This window comes from Apis mellifera, linkage group LG8 (assembly GCF_003254395.2).
Source record: "Apis mellifera strain DH4 linkage group LG8, Amel_HAv3.1, whole genome shotgun sequence".
NCBI lineage: Eukaryota > Metazoa > Arthropoda > Insecta > Hymenoptera > Apidae > Apis > Apis mellifera.
The window spans coordinates 300,755-321,668 of record NC_037645.1 but is presented as its reverse complement, the minus strand read 5'-3'; the positions used below and the strand labels follow the sequence as shown (position 1 = coordinate 321,668).

At 27.6% G+C, this 20,914-nt stretch overlaps 2 protein-coding genes across 4 annotated transcripts; one reads left to right on the top strand and one right to left on the bottom strand.

Annotated features, from left to right (window-relative positions):
• Window positions 1-4,931: 4,931 nt before the first annotated feature.
• On the top strand, window positions 4,932-13,927 carry LOC411905 (protein O-GlcNAcase). 3 transcript variants are annotated; one of them, XM_006557269.3, is made up of 13 exons: window positions 4,932-5,281; window positions 5,424-5,475; window positions 5,561-5,894; window positions 5,979-6,423; window positions 6,501-7,072; window positions 7,149-7,469; window positions 7,537-7,711; window positions 9,752-9,805; window positions 11,246-11,331; window positions 11,435-11,604; window positions 11,680-11,875; window positions 11,964-12,123; window positions 12,199-13,927. In XM_006557269.3, the coding sequence occupies exons 1-13, from the start codon at window positions 5,212-5,214 to the stop codon at window positions 12,333-12,335; spliced, it is 2,772 nt and encodes a 923-aa protein (XP_006557332.1). In that variant the 5' UTR covers window positions 4,932-5,211; the 3' UTR covers window positions 12,336-13,927. The 3 variants fall into 3 exon arrangements, with proteins under 3 accessions (XP_006557332.1, XP_395374.2, XP_006557333.1); XM_395374.7 differs by having other exon boundaries at window positions 6,501-7,087; XM_006557270.3 differs by lacking the exon at window positions 9,752-9,805 and having other exon boundaries at window positions 6,501-7,087.
• On the bottom strand, window positions 13,846-20,892 carry LOC726915 (leucine-rich repeat and death domain-containing protein 1). The gene is made up of 13 exons (XM_001122632.4): window positions 20,809-20,892; window positions 18,543-18,791; window positions 17,833-18,100; window positions 17,474-17,757; window positions 17,181-17,370; window positions 16,661-16,816; window positions 16,208-16,352; window positions 15,343-15,447; window positions 15,168-15,250; window positions 15,038-15,102; window positions 14,910-14,959; window positions 14,684-14,801; window positions 13,846-14,576 (listed from the first exon to the last, which is right to left on the bottom strand). The coding sequence occupies exons 1-13, from the start codon at window positions 20,890-20,892 to the stop codon at window positions 14,493-14,495; spliced, it is 1,881 nt and encodes a 626-aa protein (XP_001122632.3). The 3' UTR covers window positions 13,846-14,492.
• Window positions 20,893-20,914: the final 22 nt, after the last annotated feature.

The following is a 20,914-nucleotide window of genomic DNA, read 5'->3' as shown; positions in this document are numbered from 1 at the left end:
AATCACGAGGTGGTCAAAAACGTGACTCGAAACTGGCAATTCATCCCACTTTGTTTCCAGATAGGTCGGTACACGCGATTCGACGTCAGTGATCGAACATCAGGCTCTCTTCAGTGTGGTTATCAGTGTATCACAGTTTATAAATCCGACGCATGCCCCGCGATCGACCATTGTTTCCATTAATTACACTCGCATTTCAGTCTGGCACACTCTGTGTCGCGCCCCCTTTCATTCACACCCATCTCCTTAAACGCACATGTTCACCTAATCTTCCTTTAATATAATCTTAATATCACAATGGACGATTTTGTATTTCTCTATCTTGCTTTTTTTTTTTTTTAATAATTTATATATTTCATCCGCCTCTTCTCCTTCCTCTCTTGCTCTTCTTTTTTTTTTTTTCTTAATATTTTGTTTATAACCTTAAGCTTAGAAATCACAGTCGCGAATTGATACGGATCACCGTAGCATGTGCTGCTGCTGTTGCCGTTGCTCGCTCAGAAACGATCACACCACCTCGTATACCGAGCATGCCCTCTCTTTCTATTCCTTTCTCCGTCACTCTCACCACACGTTGCACACGATTGGTACGACTAGTCACCGATTATTCTCTTTGGGACACGATGGTTGGCCGTTTGAACAATTCCGAAGGGCTCCACATACGCTCAATTTTTTTCTCTTCTATTTTATCTCCTTTTCTTTCCTGTTTTATATATATATGTATATATTTTTTTTTTACAGATATATATATTTATTAATATTCGTTCTGGGACGGAATACGCGTGATTCGTTCGCCAGCCTCGTGCGTGAAGGCCGTATCTCTCACCTGTTTGACACAAAAAACTCGTCACGAGAAAAAGCACGAAGATTATTCCGCGTCTATTCTGCCTCTGGAAGGAGTTTTACTGTCGACCATCAATGCGCACGTGCGACCGACGGGCAATGTGCCGAATCCTCTCGCTCGTTGCCGTTCTGACGAGGAGGACACGTAAAAACTACGTCGATGGGACGCCCCTCAGAAACGAGACAACGAGGCTACGAGTCGCGGGAAACGAGTTGCCTCGGTCGCGTGCTTCCTCACCTCGCTTCGTTCCTTGCGTTTCGTCGCGTTTACAACGCGATCCTTCACATTCGGTTTGATCAAGCACAAATACCGAAGTGCCATCCTCCCTTTCTTTCCTCCGTTAACGCCGAATCTCTGTCTCCTTTCCTTCTCTTCACGCTTTTTTCTTCGTCTCCTACCTGTTCTTCTTCTCTCTCTCTCTCTCTCTCTCTTTCCTTCTCCTTGTCACTAATCACCCGTCTCTCTTTCTCCGTCGAGAATGTAACCAAACATCATTTGAAAGGACATGATCAGATGTCGTGTTGTTCTTCCCTGTCAAAAATGACACATGCTCAACTAAGTATCGTTGTCACTGAACGATGTCGATGCGCATCTCCGACGGCAGTTCGACGGCATGGCAACCTACACACGTAACGAAACTCGGTGGCGCGATAGTCTCGATGCCGTGCGACCGTCGATCGATCGAAAATCATCTGCCCGCCTCGAGTCGTGCTCCGTTGCTCCTCGCTGCCACGCTTCGACACGATCCACGAACCGTGTTCCTCGCAAGCCCATCCACTCTCTTCTGCCCCCGCGATAGAAACGAGGATGGGAATCGACGTTTGGCCACGATCACAAAGAATCTCGTTCTACGGTTGTTTCTCACTCGATTGACACTCTGTTCCTAACGATATATCCGTTCCAGATTCTCCTAGTAACGGCAGCTAACGACATTTGATTTTCTTTGATTATGATCCTGCCGTTTATTCGACAACCACTTCTCTTTCTCTCTCTCTCACTCACTCTCTCTCTCACTCTCTCTCTCTATTCTGTTTATCTATTTTCGTTTGCCCTCTCTTTTTTCCTTTGTCTATTTTCTTCTGTCGTTTCTATTCGGCTAAACGTAACGAAAATGTACACCAGTGGCCGCGCACACACTTGCCCTGTCTCCCTCTGTCAATCGCGATCAGCCATTATTACCGAATAATCCCGCGACTGCTTAATTACTCTCGATACCGCACTCACCGCTTCTCGATACTTGCCCCTAGAAGCACGGAACACCGATAACACGGCTTACTCGCATGACCCGTTTACGTTACGCAGCTCTCTTACCCACGATCATACCATCAGGTTCTTTTCTCTCTCTTTTTCTCTTATTTGTTTTCCCTTCGTTTCTTTATCTCTGTGTCTCTCTCTTTCCTTTTAAATCGTCCTGTCTACACTTTTTTTACGTTGTCCACACTCCACTCTTCCGGGGGCCGGTTGTTCGTTTCGACGTATGGCGCACCGTTGATCCTTCTCTGCGACAGTCAAACGAAAAGAGAACTCGTTACGAAGAATTACGAGCAATCCCGATGTCCACGATGTTTAGGTTGTGTCGTTGTACTGTATGATTGTTTTTTTCTTTTTTTTTTTTTCGTCTGTTACGAGACACACGCGCGCGCGAACTTCGTCTTATCCCCCCACCCCTCGTCGTCCTTTAGTCACGATTTCCCTTAACCTCGACACCTACGATTCCCTTACGCTTCCCTGTCTCTCCTTCCCTTCCACACATCCTCGCACTCACCTCGCCCAATCGCACACTCTCTTTCCCTTTCTCTCCCTCTCTTTCTTTCCGTTCCTCTCTCGCGACTTTCATTCATTTCGACAAAGGGCGCGACGGTTTCCTTTAAGACGATCCCATACACGCGCCCCGCTTCTGCCCTTATCGATTATGACGCATACTGCATTGAGAAAGGCTGCCCACCCGTCGTTGACAGCATCCGAAAAGGATTCCCCGCGTGAACAGTTCGCAGATCCCTCTGCTCGCCTAGCCCACGACAAGAGAATCCGCGAGAATCCGTGCACGGGTATATGCAAGTATATGTGTGTGTGTGTGTGGGTGCCTGCGGCAGCCGTGTTACGTATACAAGCGTAACCCCGACCTCGATGTTAGGCGGCTGATAGCCGGCCTCACACTGATACGGCTCCGTCGTTACGACCACGGGCCATACCCGCCCCTTCGACACCCCCACCATTTGTTCGAAAAAAAACTACACCCCTCTTTAGAGGAGTACGATCATCGCGCCTCCTCGCGGTGTTTGCGGTAAACGATTCGTCGACCCTTCCATTTCAACGTAACGCGCATGCGCTAACCTACATATACCTATATATTACATACCATTTTTCGGACGGAATCGCATTTGTCCCTTCTTGCCATTTGATATTTTTTTCCACGGTTAGAATGTCGATATGAATACTTCTATCAAATATTTTTTGTAATTCTTTGACACGCAATTCATTAGAAATTTATCGAATATTTTGATTTATTGTAGAAATTATATTTTCTTATCAGAGAAACATAAAAATTCAATTTTTATACATATAAAAATTGTCACATTTTGTTTATAATTCTAGGAAAATAAATATTCGTATATTTTTCTAACTTATGCTTTGTTTTGAAACAAATTTTCAAATGATTACATTCGATAAAGACTCGAGAAACTGATTAAAAAAATATCGAACAGCGCATGTATCATTTCGGCATATATAAAAATATATACAATATCAAAAAGAATTTGAATATTTATAATCATTATACTAATCTGTTTTCTACTTTTTTCTATAAATATATATGTACTTAAAATTTGGTTTTAATTAATATTTAGTAGCCCATTTAAATAACATTAGAAATCATTACTATTAAATGCAAATTAAATAGCAACAATGAGAAAATATATGTTTTCATAATTATATTTTTACAATTAATTTTTTTAAGAATATTTCTATTTATGATATTATTATTTGTTGAACATTCGTTGCGTGTATTGCAGGACTATGCTTTATGTGGAGTTTCCTGCAGCACTAACACTAAAGTTATACGATACCGAAATCACATATACCTTGACTACGTTTAATCGATGCCACTGATAAAACCAGAATGAATATATAGGAGAAATTTCATACGTTCTTTTGTAAGTTTGATTAATGCAAAAATATTCTTATGTTTTCACTAGTGAATTTATGTTTCATATAGATAAAAAGTGAGAACAAATATAAATTTTACCTATACAAAAACTGAAACACCATAGTATATTATTTATAATAATATGTATTAATTATTTTAAATATAAGCTGATTTCTTTACATAAAATTATGAAATATATAAGATCTTTGCCATTTTTATAATTTTTTTCCTTTTTTAACAATTAAAATTTTATCATAATTTAATAACTTAATAAAAAAGTAAGAGATCATTAAAAAATAAAAATGTGAAATCCAAAGAAAAATACAATTTTCATATTGCTTACCTTATTTTGATATATGTCTTTCTTAATTTTGAAATCGTACAGATTTTTTCAAAGTTCGATCACCATAATATGAAGTATCTGTTGCGACATCTTTTCGTATTCGCTCAAACTTTTTTATGTTCTTTTTATTTTAAATTCTTTTAAATTTTCCATTTATAAGGAATATATTAACTTAATTAATAAATACATATAATCTGATTGCGATTTATAATCTCTATTATTTTAGAAATGTTTTCTTTAAAGTAAATATTTATTATGAATAATAATAAATCATTTTCTAAGTTTAATTTAGAATTACTTACAAGTAAGAATAAAGAATGCTTTTATCGCGTAAAAAAATGAACAAAATTATATTTTGTTATTATCGATTATCTTATTATCACATATACTCAAAGATTGCAATAACTTTGAATACACAAACAAAAATACACAAATAAAACTGATAATATTCTTCAAATAAATACAAAATTTCATAAAGAATATAGACGAAGGTTTTGCACGTTCGAACACGTATTCTTCATTTAAGTTTCAGATGTCGCCACTGTCCAACAGAGCTTTCCGTTAATCGTTCTGCGTATAGTCGATGGATCGAGAAATCGTTTAGTATCGATCAGACAGCGGGTGCAGTCTGTCAGAAATACTAGAGACGGAGTTTTTATTATATTGGAATTGTATCATTCCGAATAGACTTTTTTTCTCCTGAAGAAAACGAGTAATGCTCTCGTGACGTTCGTGGAACAAAATTGTGTTGCAAAGAAGATAGTATTTGCAACAATTACTTTTTCCGTTCTTTCAAGAAACGAGAGCATTTTGCATCGGACTACTACCATAGCCATTTTTGTAGTTCTATACTAATAATTGTGCCTCTTGTGATCCGCAATGGCGGAGACAAATGGGGCCGCAAATATAAATACGAAAAACGACAATTTTATTTGCGGTGTTGTCGAAGGTACATAAACGGCTGTTCTATTCTATGTAATACGTATTTGTAGTCACCGTTTGACTTTGCATAGGAGGGGGAATGATTGGAATGCGTTATTCATTACAGTGGTTCTTATTGTTTGAATAAAATATATTTTTTGATATTTCAGGATTTTATGGGCGACCTTGGACTACAGAACAAAGAAAGGATTTATTTCAAAAGTAAATATATTAAATCAGTTTTTTTTTCAATTTTTAAAATATAAATAAAATATTATTTCAAGTCTTTTCATTTATTAATTTTCAGATTAAAAAAATGGGGAATGGATTCGTATTTATATGCTCCAAAAGATGATTATAAGCATCGTGCATATTGGAGAGATTTATATACAGTAGAAGAAGCTGAACATTTAACAGGATTAATAACAGCTGCAAGAGAATGCGGCATTACATTTTATTATGCATTATCACCAGGCTTGGATATCACATATTCAAGTGTAAAAGAAGTTACTGTATTAAAAAGGAAATTAGAACAAGTTAGCCAATTTGGATGTACTGCATTTGCATTATTATTTGACGATATAGAACCAGAAATGAGTGAAGCAGATAAGGAAGTATTTCAATCTTTTGCTCATGCACAAGTATATATTAAGAAAACTAAAATTAAAAATTAATTATAAAATATATATAAATATTTCTAATTAATTTAAATAATCTTTTTATAGGTTTCTGTTACAAATGATATTTTCCATCATCTTGGTCAACCCAGATTTCTATTATGTCCAACACAATATTGTGCAACTAGAGCAATGCCAAATGTAGCATCATCAGAATATTTAAATACACTTGGTAGTAAATTGGCCCAAGAAATTGATATAATGTGGACTGGTCCTAAAGTAATATCTAGACTTCTAACTGTTGAGTCTATTGAAGAAATTACAGAAGTTTTGAGAAGGCCACCAGTTATATGGGATAATTTACATGCTAATGATTATGATCAAAAACGTGTATTCTTAGGACCATATTCTGGTAGATCTCCTGATTTAATACCTAAACTGAGAGGTGTTTTAACTAATCCTAATTGTGAATATGGAGCAAATTTTATAGCAATTCACACATTAGCTCAATGGAGTAGATGTAATGTTGATGGCAAAAGAGATTTAAGCTTAAGTAAATATCAATTGTTTTTGATTAAAAAATGTATTAAATTTGTATTATTTTATGATATCTTATTATATGTTTTGTAGATGATACTGTATCAGCTGATATAAAATTAGAGACTGAAACGGAAGATGGAATGCTTGGTGAAGATGTTCCTTCAACAATGTCTCCGAATATATATCATCCTCGACATGCTTTGAAAAATGCCATTAACGATTGGTTAGTGGAATTTAACAAAAAACGAAACGCATGGGGTGTTATAGCAAAACCACAACCATGCGTTGCTCCAACAATACCAATCCCAATAATTCCCTCTGTGAATACATGTATGAGTCTCACATCAACGACGACTACTACTACCGTCCCCGCAACGCCTACTCCAGTAAATAATTCAAATCATCTTCAAGCATTGGCTGAAGTTTGCTCAAATGTAACAACCACTGATAATTATGTGCCACCTCCCACTGGTCCTGTTATGAATTCTTTAGTATCTGAAACAACTGTTGTTAGTGAACCCATTATTCCATCAATTTCTACTATTGTGGAAAATGTACCAAATTCAAATACTTTATCATCCATGGAACCAATGGATTGTAACACAACACCTAATAATTCCCCAGCACATGCAGTTAAAATTCAAACAGAGGATGATGTTATGGTAGAAAATACTTCTGTAAGTCTTTTTAAATATCATAGCATAGAAATTTTTGAAATTTATGAAATTTTTTATACAGACGTGTAGTGAAGCATCTGGTAGTATGCAAGTAGAAGTAGATAGCACCTCTCCTGTTGTAAATGGTACTCAAATGATTGTTGAAAATGATAACGAAAATCATGACAACGGCGATAATATAGATCAAGAATCACAGGATTTGATTGATGTCGATAAGCGATTGACGCAAGAAGATCTATCACTTTTATGTGATCTTTTTTATTTGCCATTTGAACATGGTGGTCAAGGTATTCAATTATTGCAAGAGTTTAATTGGTTAAAAAGTAATGCTCACGTCGTCATGAGAAAATCAAAAGAGGATCAAACTGCATCTGAATCTGATGTATGTAATTTTTTTATCAATATACTATAATTTAAATATATATACATAACAAATTATAAAATTTTAGATCGAAGAATGGCATACACGGGCAGCTAAGTTAAATGATATGTGCAATGCTGTAAATAGATTATTTCAGAGACTTACGCACTGTAATAATCGTGAGTTGTTATATGATCTATATTCGTATGTGTGGGACATGCGAGGAGTCGTGTCTCTCTTAAACAGTTATGTGAAATGGTTGGGTAAGTTACATTTTATTTTTATAATAAAATAAATATAGTTATCATTACATTATTAGATTTTGTTAAAAAAAAAAAAGAAATTAAAAGAATTTTTTAAATTAAGTAAAAATAATATTAAAAATATTTCAATTAAAATGCAATTTTTAAATCCGAATATTATTCATTTTTTAAATGTAATTGTATTTTTAGAAGTAGTAATATTATAATGTATGAAGAAAGTTAATTCAAAATGCTAGTATGCTGGTACAATGATTAAAATTAGTACAAAGAAAAATTACTTATACTGCAATATATAATTATAAATCATATAAAATATTATTATGCTTTATTTTTTTTTTAATTTTCATATTATATTACAATGAATAGATAGTTGTATTTGTTATGCTACAGATGAGTGCTGTTATTAATTTTTCTCAAAAGTACTATAATTTATTACCTATACTTATATTTCAGAACAAAAGTGTCTCGAGTATTGGTAAGTGTAATGCTCTATCCGTCTTTTTAACTCACTCATTTTGTCTTTTTACAAGAAAGATGTATTTTTTTCTTCATAAATTAAATTATAATTTTTACAGTTAATTAATTAATGTTTATAATTTTGTAGAAGTTTGAAATATATAAATTTCAAAATATCTTTTAATACTATACTAATAACTAATACTAAATACAAAAATATCTTTTATACATTTTATTTCTCATATATTTTTCCAAACTTATTACTTAAAAATATTTTCTATATATTTTTAAATTGATTATATTATATTATATTGCACTTCCTTGTAAAATGACATAATTTATACAAAACATGCAAAAAATATTAGTTGATTTCATAAATTACTGATGTTTTATTAATTTAAAAAAGAAAATAAATTTATTTATATTTTTAATATATTTAAAAATATATTAAACTTATTAAATAATACCGCTTAATAAGATGAATTTTATCATTTTTACTTAAAAAGAAATATTCCAAGAATATTATTATACGAATACAACGATTTTGTAAAATATTAAATATATTAAATAAAATAATAATTATATATATATACAAATTGAAAAAATTGAGAAAGAAATCAGTTTTACAAATTCAATAATTTCTTTTAAAAATTATCTCAATAATTTTATTACTTTTTAAATAATCAAAATGCATCAGTAATAATTGGAATCGAAATATTTCATGGATCGCATATCTATGAAATTGCATTTATACATTTGTTTCTGCGCTTTAGAATCAAATGTATTATATGGCGCGCGTAAACAAACAAACAGGGTTGCCGTGAGTCAAAATCAGAGCAAAATCAAAATATAACTTAAACTTATTCTTGTTATATATTTGATTCATTCATTTTCTAAAAATATAAAATCATAATTGTATTTATATATAATTACACCAAATAATTTTTTATATTTATATAGAAACTAGAACACAAACTTTAGCTATCCTATATTTAGTAATTAAAATAAATTTCTTTATTTTTAATTACATCTAACTTTTTATAAAATAATTTTCTTATTTATCGACTAACGGCTTCCTATTTATACATCTATTAGCAAATAAAGAATGTCACATTTCTCATTTCTTCTTTAATTTTATATAATTTTCATATTCGTGATTTAAATATTATATAAGTCTTATTTTTTTTTATCATAATAAAATAAATAATGAAAACAAAAAATTGATGTGACTTTCTAGCATAATATTCGGCGAAAAGATTTTTCATAGCAAACACTTTCTGGGAAACTATTTAACAGCATCTATGTGGACCCGAACAAATACCATGTTTTAAATAACCTTGTGCCAGCTATTAACATATTGGCTGACTTTCTTTCACAGATAATGTTTGGCAGAAATTTATTTGTTGCCTTCATTCTTCACAAGTTCATAATTTATATATTTCAACATGATAAGATATATTTTTCAAAAGATAAACATAATACTTGCAGCCAATAATTTCTGTCAGCAATATAAGTGTATGAGGAACAATTCAGCTTTAATTCACTGACTAACGTGCGTTTCTGTGTTTTTTGTCTTGTTGATAGCGTTTGGCAGATTCCCGTCGACGATGACAACGTTTACCCAGGGAAGCTACACATGTATGCGATTCACCAGTCTGAGTAATCCAACAAAAAGCGCGCGACTAGCAAAGCTTCAAACCGGTGAAAATTATAGCAGAATTTCAATTCGCGTTTGAAGCTTTGTAAAAGAATATTATAATTAATATAAGCAAGAGATTTGCGCGTAGAAGCAGCCTTCTGATGCCTTGAAGAATCTATATGTATTCAACACAAATATTTGTAGTATTTAACGTAGTTTGATACGTGATGGACATACTTTTTTATTTTGCAAAAATTCACACAAAATATTTATTAAAGTTTTTTTCTTTTATTATAAAATATTTTTTTGCTAATATTGTTCGATTTTTATTTTATTTTCGGCATTTTTATCTGTAATTGCACTTTAATTCATTGATATATTCATATTAAATATATTTTAAAATTATATTAATGCAAATTTCATTTTTTTTTTGCAAAAATAACTTTTTCGGAAAATTTTATGATAATAATTTTTGCATGTGAAGTAAGTCCATCTAAAATTTCTACAAAATTGGCGAAGTTAGAAGAATTTCATAAAATGTTGAGAGCTTTTCCTGAGAGTTATACTGGTTAAACACAATCAACCAAAGTTGTATCTTCTGTGCTTCTATTTTATTTTTTAGAATTTTTAAAGATATTTATTTTTTTATAAAATTCGCTATAATTCATTAAAAAAATTTTTATTGTGTTTATGAAAGGCATCTTTTGTAAATTGTGAATGACCAGGGATATATCCTCCTTTTGCCAACTTGCCTGTACTAATTTCTTTTAGTTCCAGAAACTGCTTCTTTTCAGGAGTAATAGGAGTTTTATTTCAGGCGCATTTTGGCAAACTGGATTACCATTTTCCTAATCCCATTTCCTTTTCCTTTATCTCAGGAATTTGTCATTGCGCGAACTTTGGTGCAACATTCTTCAATTTTCAATTTTTCCTTTATTATTATATTTTACTCTAGTCATAATTGGTTTAAACTTTAACATGTATATATACATATGATCTTCTGTAGTTGAAAAATTAATCTTCCTACAATGACATTCGTTTCCCAAAATACCTCATGAGTTTTTTCTTTTTTTATTTAAAAATTGTTCAGTGAATATATAAATAATCAATTTAAACATGATTAAGTTATATATGATTTCATTCGTTAATGAAATGGTGCACCGTAGTTTTTGTATTCGATTAATGGATTTCTTTATTTCGCAAATATAATTCCTTTGAATTTTTAAATAATATAATGATATAATAAACAATATTAATTTTATTTTAAGGAAATTTAGAATACCATTGATCGAAATTTATTATATGCATGTTACAAATTTTAAGCAAAATTAGTATTCAGAGCAGTGGAGGCCATTTCATAAATTTAAAAAAAAAATTGCATAATCGCGCGTACACAATGTTTCGTATTTTACTTTATTAAGACTTGTGTCTTGGGATAGGGTTCTCGAATGGCTGGAAAGAAACTTTTATGAGTGGAGATCAAGAACCATGGGTATTCCGTGGTGGACTTACGGCTGATCTACAGGTACATTTAATAAAAAAAATTAATATAAAAATATTAAAAGAAATTACAATTACATTAATAAAAAAAAAGGATAAAGAAAATTAATATTAATTTTATTTTACAGAGATTAATTCCAGTAGACAGTGGAAATGACTTATTTGTTTATAAAGCACCAGAAGTGCCCAGTAGTAAAATCTATACAATTAGGCCTTATTTAGCAAGTGACGAAGATGCAGTTTATGCTGTGTGCAATAAAATTTGCAATTGTGTAACGTCTTCTGCCATTGCAGATCGGTAAAAACAATATTTTTATTATATTAATAATATTTTTTTAAATACAGAATTATAAATATTGAATTTTGATAACAGATTAGTTGGAGGTTTCCTAACTTTAAGTCCAGAGCTGTGTATGGTAGTTGAAGATGAGAGTGGAATAGTAGGTTATGCATTGGCTGCCTTAAATGTAAAGTCCTATTATCAAAAATTAGCAGTTTCTTGGATTCCTGAGTTGCGAATGAAATATCCTTTAGATGACAATATCAATGACTTGTCACAAAATGTTCAGGTATTTTCTTATAATTTAATTATTTAAATATCATTTATCTATTAATTAATAATCTATTTAATCTATTTAATTTAATGTTAAAATCTAGGATGCCATACGTTATTTTCATTCATTTGTTCCGGATGTGTCTGATCAATTATGTAGACAACATCCATCGAAATTATTATGCGCTGTATTACCAAGTGTAACAGACCAATCTGTCCCTAAAAGATTAATTACTTGTATTCTTGCAGCTCTAAGAGCAAATGGTAAATAATTTTTTATATAATTTTATATATTATTATTTATAGAATAATATATTTTATAAAAAAAAATTTATTTAGGTTCGTTTGGTGTGCATACAACAATGTCATGCACTGACAAAGAATCTCATGAATTTTATAGTAAACTCGGCTTCGTTGATTTAAATCCAGCACACGAAGAACATCCCGGAATTAAAACTATGTGTAGAAGTTTCTAACAAAGAGTGAGTACACCAGTGATATTTGTGAATAAAGTGTATCTGCTTGGACCATCTTCGAAGAAAGATTCTACAATTTTGAAACAAAGTTTCGAATAACGTAGAAATCTATTTATTACTATCTAACAATCTGGAAAAGCTTTCTGTCTTTATTTGTGAGTTTTCGTACAACGGACAGAATTCGATAAAAATACATTCTTAGGAATGGAAGAGAATAATACAGACAGATTTTATATTATGCAACTTTTAGTAACTCGTAATTCTTTTTTGAAAATTGTGTTACGAGATATCTGTCTTTTTAAACCGTAAACAAAAGAAAACTCATCCAAATGTGTTTAATATGCAATGTATATACAACAAAATATATGTTGTATTGAGTGGGGAGAATATGAAAAAGAAAGTGTAAAACGTGCAATAGTAAACTTTAAATAAGAAACAAATAGTAAAGAAGAATATGTTAATTTTATATTTATGTTGTACATCGCTATGAGATTTCAGTATATCCAGTATGCTTGTATATTCATAGGAAATTTTTTTTAAAGTTTAAAGAATGTATATACGTGATGAATGATGTACGATGAAAAAAAAGAAAATACCAGTATGTGTGTTCAATTAATGAATTAATCGAAGCTTTTTAATCCATTGAAAAATATTTTCTTATAAAAACTACATACGCAAATGGAGAAAAAACTGTGAGTCAAAGATAGAAAAACTTCGATCGGTTCGCTTTTACTGAAACGTTATAAAAAAAAATAAAACTAGTTTTAACATTGGATTCGCGTTTCTAAGAAAATCACCTAATCTATAGGTATTGTACTGCCCAATTACAAAATGTTCTCTTCGAAGTATGTACATAATTAATATTTAATATGCCTATTGCGAGGCCTTTTTATGTTTAATATATCCATCCTAATTAATGTTATTCTTGTTTATATGGATGTCGGTATAATTAATGATTCCTAATTGGCTCTACAATCGTATTATATAATACGTGTGTATGTGTGCCACGAAACGTGTGATATATATATAGAATTGTTTAGAAAATGTTGATTATTTCATTAGTGCTCACACGTCCGAAAATAACTAATTATTTACTAATCTAATTTTATCACAGGAACATTCGAAACGTACATGTTATGTTTTATATTGTTGCTTACTTTATTAATGATAATAAGTTTCTATTCTATTGCAAATAATCGATTCATTTATAAATACACAAAAATTATTTATATTCAGAAGAAAACAGATAATGTGTATTCAACACTAACAATTAATAATAATGGTTAAGTCTTTACATTATTAGTTATAAAGTAACAAGCTAGTTGTTCGTACCGCATTGTATGCGTCAATGTATCAAATGTACAGAGTCAAGATAGAAAGTAATTACCGAATAAGGTAAATTTACAAATAGATACATAACGCGAAAAAAAATTTAAATAAATATAAAGATCTTAGATATTTGCCTTATAATTACTATTGATCACAGTACTACTACAAAACAATTGTATCATGGACTAAGAGTGTCATTTTTTCGACTTTAAATATGGAATGAATCATATATTCAGTGCCATGTACAAGAAAGAAAAGAAAAGTTTCGAACATGAAAATTGTTCTCGTAATTATCAAATCTATTTTAATTCGGATTATCCAATTTGTAGAATTTTTATATTCGCTATATATTTTTGCGACGATCTTACATCAAAAAACAACAAAGAAAAAAAGGGTTGTGTAGACGGGAAGGCTGGAAAGTAAAAATGTTTTATATATTTTGTTACTTTCTTTTTTTTATTTTTATATATAGTTATATTATGATTTATTAATTATATATATTTTTTTGTCACACAAAATATGTTAATGCACATTCTTACATAAATATTCTATATTTAATACAAATTATTTTTCGAATGCATAACTTTTTTATAATAGACAACTTTTTTAATACGTGTTTTCTCTTTTTGATACTTTTAACAATAAAAAGAAACGATGTGCGTACAATAATATTTCCAGTTATCTCGTCGTGTATTAAGTACTGAATGTGTAATTAATATTATTGAAACGATATGTGATTACTATTGATTTATTTAAATAAACATGTCAAGACTGATACTCCTGGTGTAATCAGAAAGATATCGGTATTGATATCATTGCAAATTTTGCTTAATTTTGCGATGATACTTTATATGGTACATTGACTTCATTGTATTTTCGCAAATTTTGAATTTCATTTTGAAATTGTAATATCTGAAATTTCAAAGAAAATGCATGAGATTCAATCACCATTTAATAAGAATATATTTTTCTCCTATAATGATTACTAAAATTTTAGTATAAAAAAGTAATCTAAGTACCTTTTCTATTTTATTTTTATACAAGTTCTGTTTAGTTCTAGGACTTATTTCATTCGTAGTATTTATTTCGAGTTTATTTAAGGATTCTAACAGTTCGTTAATTTTCTTGTTAATATCTCTGCAAAGTTTTTATATATTATATTATTTAATTTTATATAATATTTTTATTATCTTATAAATTATAAAATATTTTTGAATATAAGTATAAATATAAATTTTTACTTACATAGGCGATGAAAATCTTTGTTTGTCTTTTTTTTTTGATTTTAACTTTTTCTATAATTTAAATTAAAAGATTTTAAATAAAATTTTTGTAAAACTTTGTAGACAAAGAGAATAAAAAACTTATCTCACCAATTTAGAATTTTGTTTGAATATAGAAGCATAATCTTCAACATCAATGTCAAATGGAATGTCGTCTATTAAAAAAATATTATTTAATATAAAAATAATAAAATAATAACATTCATTTTATAATATATACCTTCATTTCTCTTCATTGCTTTCTGCATAGCTTTGGTATAACTTCTTTTATCCCGCCTCCATTCTTTTAAAAAATTTTCATCTCTAAAGTGATAAGATAATAGCAAATTTAAAAAATAATAATAATAAGTTATTAAAATTTGTTAAAGTTAAGAAAAAAATATATCATATCTTACTTTATTTTTTGGATTGTTGCTGTTTGTTTAGCAATTAAATCTCTTAATTTGGAAAACCATAATAATCGATGTTCCATTATAATGTTTGCACCTTTATTTTCACATCTAAATGAATTAAAAATCAAAATTAATCATAAAAATGCTAATATATATACATATAAAATTATAGAAACTTAAACTTAATTTTTTAAATTATTAAAAAATAGGATATTAATTAGAGTAAAATAATAATATTAAACAAATTTATTATTTAATTTCTATATTTCTATATTTCTATATTTTTCATAACATACTTTGTTTTTATTTTTATTTTTTTAATACATAATCTAACTATTTATTTAACCCTAAATAATTTTCCAAATATGAAAGTATCCAATTCGAATCGTTTAATTTCATAGGATTTAATTTAAATTTCTTTCCATCATTAGTAACAATATCGAAAATATGTTCAATATTTTCTATATTATTATTTATATATCTCTTATTATTTTTTTTGAATGAAATATTTTTTCTTTGCGCAAGAACAGGTGTTTTCATTTTATTAATCTGTCTACACTCTTTCTCTGTTGATTTACTAAAAGTTTTCAAAATTTTTACATTTTTTCTAACATACAAAGATCTTGGAGATGAGCCCATCAAACGTAAAATTTTATTATTTATCATTACATCGATATAATTATCTTTATTGTTAAAACTATTTATAATTTTGAAATCATCGTATTTTGTCTTTTCATAATTATATTTTAATTTTTTATTGATTTTGAAGTTGGTTATTTTTTGTAAATAAGATTCAAAAAAAGATTCTTTGAATTCTTTTTTTAAAGAATAATTATCATTCATAGATGTTAATTTTTTATTGTAGTACCTGCTACTTGGCTTATATAATTTACGTTTTTCGCTTATAGCTATATTTTTATTACATATGGTATCCTTCAATGATGTTATTTTCTTTTTATTTTTTCGTGGAGATTGATAACATAGAATTGTCGATAATTTTGGTTCAATTTTATCTGAAATAAAATAAATAAAAATATTTTAAATTTAAATCATTTTTTTAATTTATTTTATTTTCTATTATAAATTAAAAAAGATTAAATCTTTTCTTATATTTTTTCTTAAATCAACTTACTATTGATTATTCATTTAAGTATATTGTGTATTACATATTTAAAAAAAATCAATAAATTATATCACTTAATAAAATTTAAAGTTACAATAAATTCCTATGTTCTTCTCAAAAATATTTACTTTTTTTAAATATTAAATAATTATAAATTTATTTATATAAATTCTCTTACAAAACTAAACTCTTATTTACTTTTTTTGGGTTCTATCCATTCATCAGGATATAGTTTATTCCATTCAATTCGTAAGAATTCCAAAATGGTAGCACAACCGGAAGCTACAATATCTTGCGGTGGCATGATAAGTGGATTATCTGCTACTTGAAGATTTTTTAGATTTGATAGGGTGCCTAAAACAAGATTAAGTAATTTCATGTTTTAAATTTTTTATATAATAAATTATTTTCAGAAAAATGAATATATCGTTAATCTAATTTAAAATAATATATTACAGTTAATTTTATAGCTATCTTTATCACATTATTATATATCATATTATTATATTCTCAAATATCTATATTTAGAATATAATTTAATTCTGAGTCTTATTATCTCTATTAATAATTTGCTATTACTATTACTACATTAATTATTATTATGTTCATTATTAATATTATAAAATTACATCATTAATATATATTATTTAAAATATAAAAAAAAATTGTAAATAAAATAAAATAATATAATTAATAAAATTTATAATTTAAACTTAACAAAGTTCCAATGGTAATTCCTTCATTTTATTTCCTTGAAGTAAAATTGTTTCTAAGCAGCTATGCCATTTAATGCTAACTGGCAAAAAAGTAATTTGATTATTTCTGATATCTAACCACTGTAGATAGTTTAAATAAGTGAAAATTTCATCAGGAACTTCGATCAAATTATTATTCGACAAATATAACATCTAAAAATAATAGAAATATTTCAAAATTTAAAATTATATCAAAAAAGCTTATGCTAATTGTTTTGCTAATATTTTAGTGCAATTACTTGAAAAAATAAGCTACCCTTAATTGTGAAAAATTGTTTAATATCGCAATAGGAAATTGTTTTAAATCTGTATTTGAAAAATCTGCAAACATGTCATTGTAAATAGGTTCCTTTTTTGGCATTACTGGCGATGAAATAGATTCGTTTGACAGTAAACTTGTATTACTCTTCAGAAATGTTTTTGATTCTTTATGTGACAAGGAAGAATATTCTGAAACATCGTCAGAAAATGTCTCTTCGATATTTTCCAAATTTAGTTCATCTTTCTTTGCATCTTTTACGTCATCATTTATTTCTATTTCTACGATAATAATAAAAGATATAATTTTTTTTAAGTTAAATAGAGAATATTAATACTTGATATAAATATTAATACCTGGATCTTCGATATTTATTTTAATATAATTTGAAGAAACATCATTTGTTGATTGCTCGGGTAAATGTACATCAGACAATTGTTCGTATGATTGTTTAGGTGATGCACTTTCGACAGTGCTACAAAGAATATTCGGACCAAAATCGATATCTCTTATGTCAAAATTTTCATTATTGTCATATGCATCTTCCAAATTATTTAAAACTTGTGAGGTTTGTGGATATAAATCGTCTCCAATACTAAGTTTTCGATCCTCCTCAATATCTTTCTTTATTATGAAAATTGTATTAAAGATTATGAAATATCTTCACAATATATCCATATTTAAAATATATAATATATTTAAAAAAATAAATAAGAGACAATGATTATATCTCTCGAATATATAAATGATTATTAGTTTTAAAAGATAATTTAATTAAAGTTGTAAAAGCCAAAATTTATTATAGTATTATAATAAATAATATTTAGAAATATATTATTAATTATAGTTAAAATATTGTAAATGTCTCCAGAATAAAAAAAAATATTAGAATATATAATAAATATAATACATATTAAATAAAAAATGAAATAAATCCATTTTTCATCGATGAATGGATTATCAATTTTATAAAAAATTATACAGAAAAATATTTCATCAAAATAAAAGGAACAGCATTATCAATATTTTATAAATAAATAAAGATAAAATATACAATTTTGAATACCTGAAACTCTTTATTGGCCACATTCTCATCATTGCTGATTAAAGAATGTTGCTCAGTAATCTGGTTTTCGTCTTCGTTCTTTACTCTTTCGATATTACGATGTATCGAGAGAAACTTTTTGCCACTCGATGCTGCACCAAATCCATAATATTGTATTAATAAATCTTTAGCTAAATCAGACATATCGCTGAACAAGTTGTTTCTTACAATTTTTGCAAACAATTCTAGAAGTTGAGAATGATAATTCAACTATGGATGATTAGATCGATTCCATTTCATGTTTATTTATTGCCTAGGTGATGAAGAAGGTATATATATAATTTAAAACAGGAATTAGTATCGATTTAATCAATTATAGTATCATTTTTATAAATGATTTTGTTAATTGTAAGAAACATATTAATTTGAATATCAAAATATAAATTCTCCAGAAGGATTTTGAATTAAATAAATATTTCGAGTGGTGGAATATTTAATTAAAAAGAAGAAAAAGAAAATTCTATATCATAATTACCTATATATCAATATATATTGATTTTTGTTGTATTTAATTAAAGTATTTGATTTTTTTGCAATTACTTTATAATACATAAGTATTTGATCTAAATACACAAATCGATTACGATTATAACTGTGTCAAAAATAATCGATTATCGTTATATTTAATTATATAATTTTTGATATCTCATTTCATTTTAAATCGATAATATCGACAGAAAAATATTTAACAAAAGCTACCTTGAAATATGTACTGAAATATATACTGTTAAAGACATATATATAAATATATTAAACTTGAAATATTTTATTTGAGTACCTTCTACTTTATAAGTAGCCACTCGCCACAGTTTTTAGCTATATATAAAAAGAAAAAATAAAAAATAGAATGTTTTTTGCAAAGAACTCGATAATCAGAGCTACCTGTTAATTATGATATATATATATATTTATATATTTACATCTTTCAATATATTTATATAAAGCTTAATTTTTAAATAACAAAAATAATTCTTTAAAAAGCTAAAATAGAGCAAGAATTATATGTCATTTTTTTTTTAGAATTTTTTAAAAAATGTTTTTTTTTTAAATTTTTTAAAAAATTATTTAAAAAATGGCGTTATCTTCAATTCTCGCTTTATCTTATTCTATCTTTAAAGAAATGTCTTTAATATCTAAGAGATGGTGCTAATAATTAATTCTATTCTGTTTCTATTTTTCTCTTTCTATTATTTTTTTTATCTATATTTTTTATCTATATTATTTGTTTATAACATGTAACCAAAAATGAGATCTAATATATCAATTAAATATATTTTTATCATTTCTCTTTCAAAATTAAATGAAGTGTCTTAATTTTATAATAATGTGAAAAATATAGATACAACATTTTTGATTTTTACAATATGCATATTTAAATATAATTATTATAAAATGCAATGCTTCATATACGCATATTTTGTAATAAAATAAAATAAATTTTATTTTTTAATTTTAATTGCATATTAACAATAATTAGTATTAAAATCTAATTTTATTTTAAAAACTATAAATGATATAAAAATAACTATAAAGTAAATATATGAAGAGTAGGTTAAATGTTATTAGACCATTTTAAATAAACTAATTACTTAAAATAACTTTTTGAAACTAATTTATTTTTCAGCTCTGAAATATAAAGATTTATATATATTTAGACAGGTAGATTTTATGTTTTCTCTATTATAAATGTTGCAAATAATAAAAATATAATAATAATAAAAGTACCGTTATATTTTTTTATTTTTAATCCTATTATCCTATTATTATTTAATCCTCTAAATTGTAATCCTAGTCTTTTATTATACCTGCAGAATAACTGAACATATTTTCGTTATTATGGAAAATTACTGGAAGACACATACATATATAAAAGTATCTATAACATTTTAAATACAATTAGATAAATAATTTTTTCTATATTCTATATATTAATTCATTAAAAGATAAAATGAAAGATTTTATAGATTAAATTAAATTAAAATATTCATATATACCATTACATTAATAATAAATATATTTATAAATATATTTTAATAAATAATATGTATATATATATATATAGGGTATTATATAGGGTTTATTTTAGTTACAAAAAAATTCAAAATTTTAAAGATTTAAAATCGATTTTACATCGATTTATTACAAATTCTTAAAATCTTAAATCTTTTTTTTTAATACTTTTTGTATAGATTAGAAAAAATTTATTTATATAATTATATTTATTCACCATTTTATAATTAGTATTAATATAGTATGCTGCATCATCGATAGATGGCATCGCATCATTGCGTCCTGTTGCCAAGCAACGCATTCCTCCATTAGACCTGCTTCCT

Coding starts and splice junctions, on each gene's coding strand:
- LOC411905 (XM_395374.7), top strand. CDS start 5,212: ATGGCGGAGACAAATGGGGCCGCAAATATAAATACGAAAAACGACAAT. Junction 7,088..7,148: donor TTATGGTAGAAAATACTTCT/GTAAGTCTTTTT, acceptor TTTTTTATACAG/ACGTGTAGTGAAGCATCTGG. Junction 11,605..11,679: donor TCTTCTGCCATTGCAGATCG/GTAAAAACAATA, acceptor TTTTGATAACAG/ATTAGTTGGAGGTTTCCTAA.
- LOC726915 (XM_001122632.4), bottom strand. CDS start 20,892: ATGCGTTGCTTGGCAACAGGACGCAATGATGCGATGCCATCTATCGAT. Junction 15,251..15,342: donor GCAACAATCCAAAAAATAAA/GTAAGATATGAT, acceptor TTATCACTTTAG/AGATGAAAATTTTTTAAAAG. Junction 14,802..14,909: donor CAAAGATTTTCATCGCCTAT/GTAAGTAAAAAT, acceptor AAAACTTTGCAG/AGATATTAACAAGAAAATTA.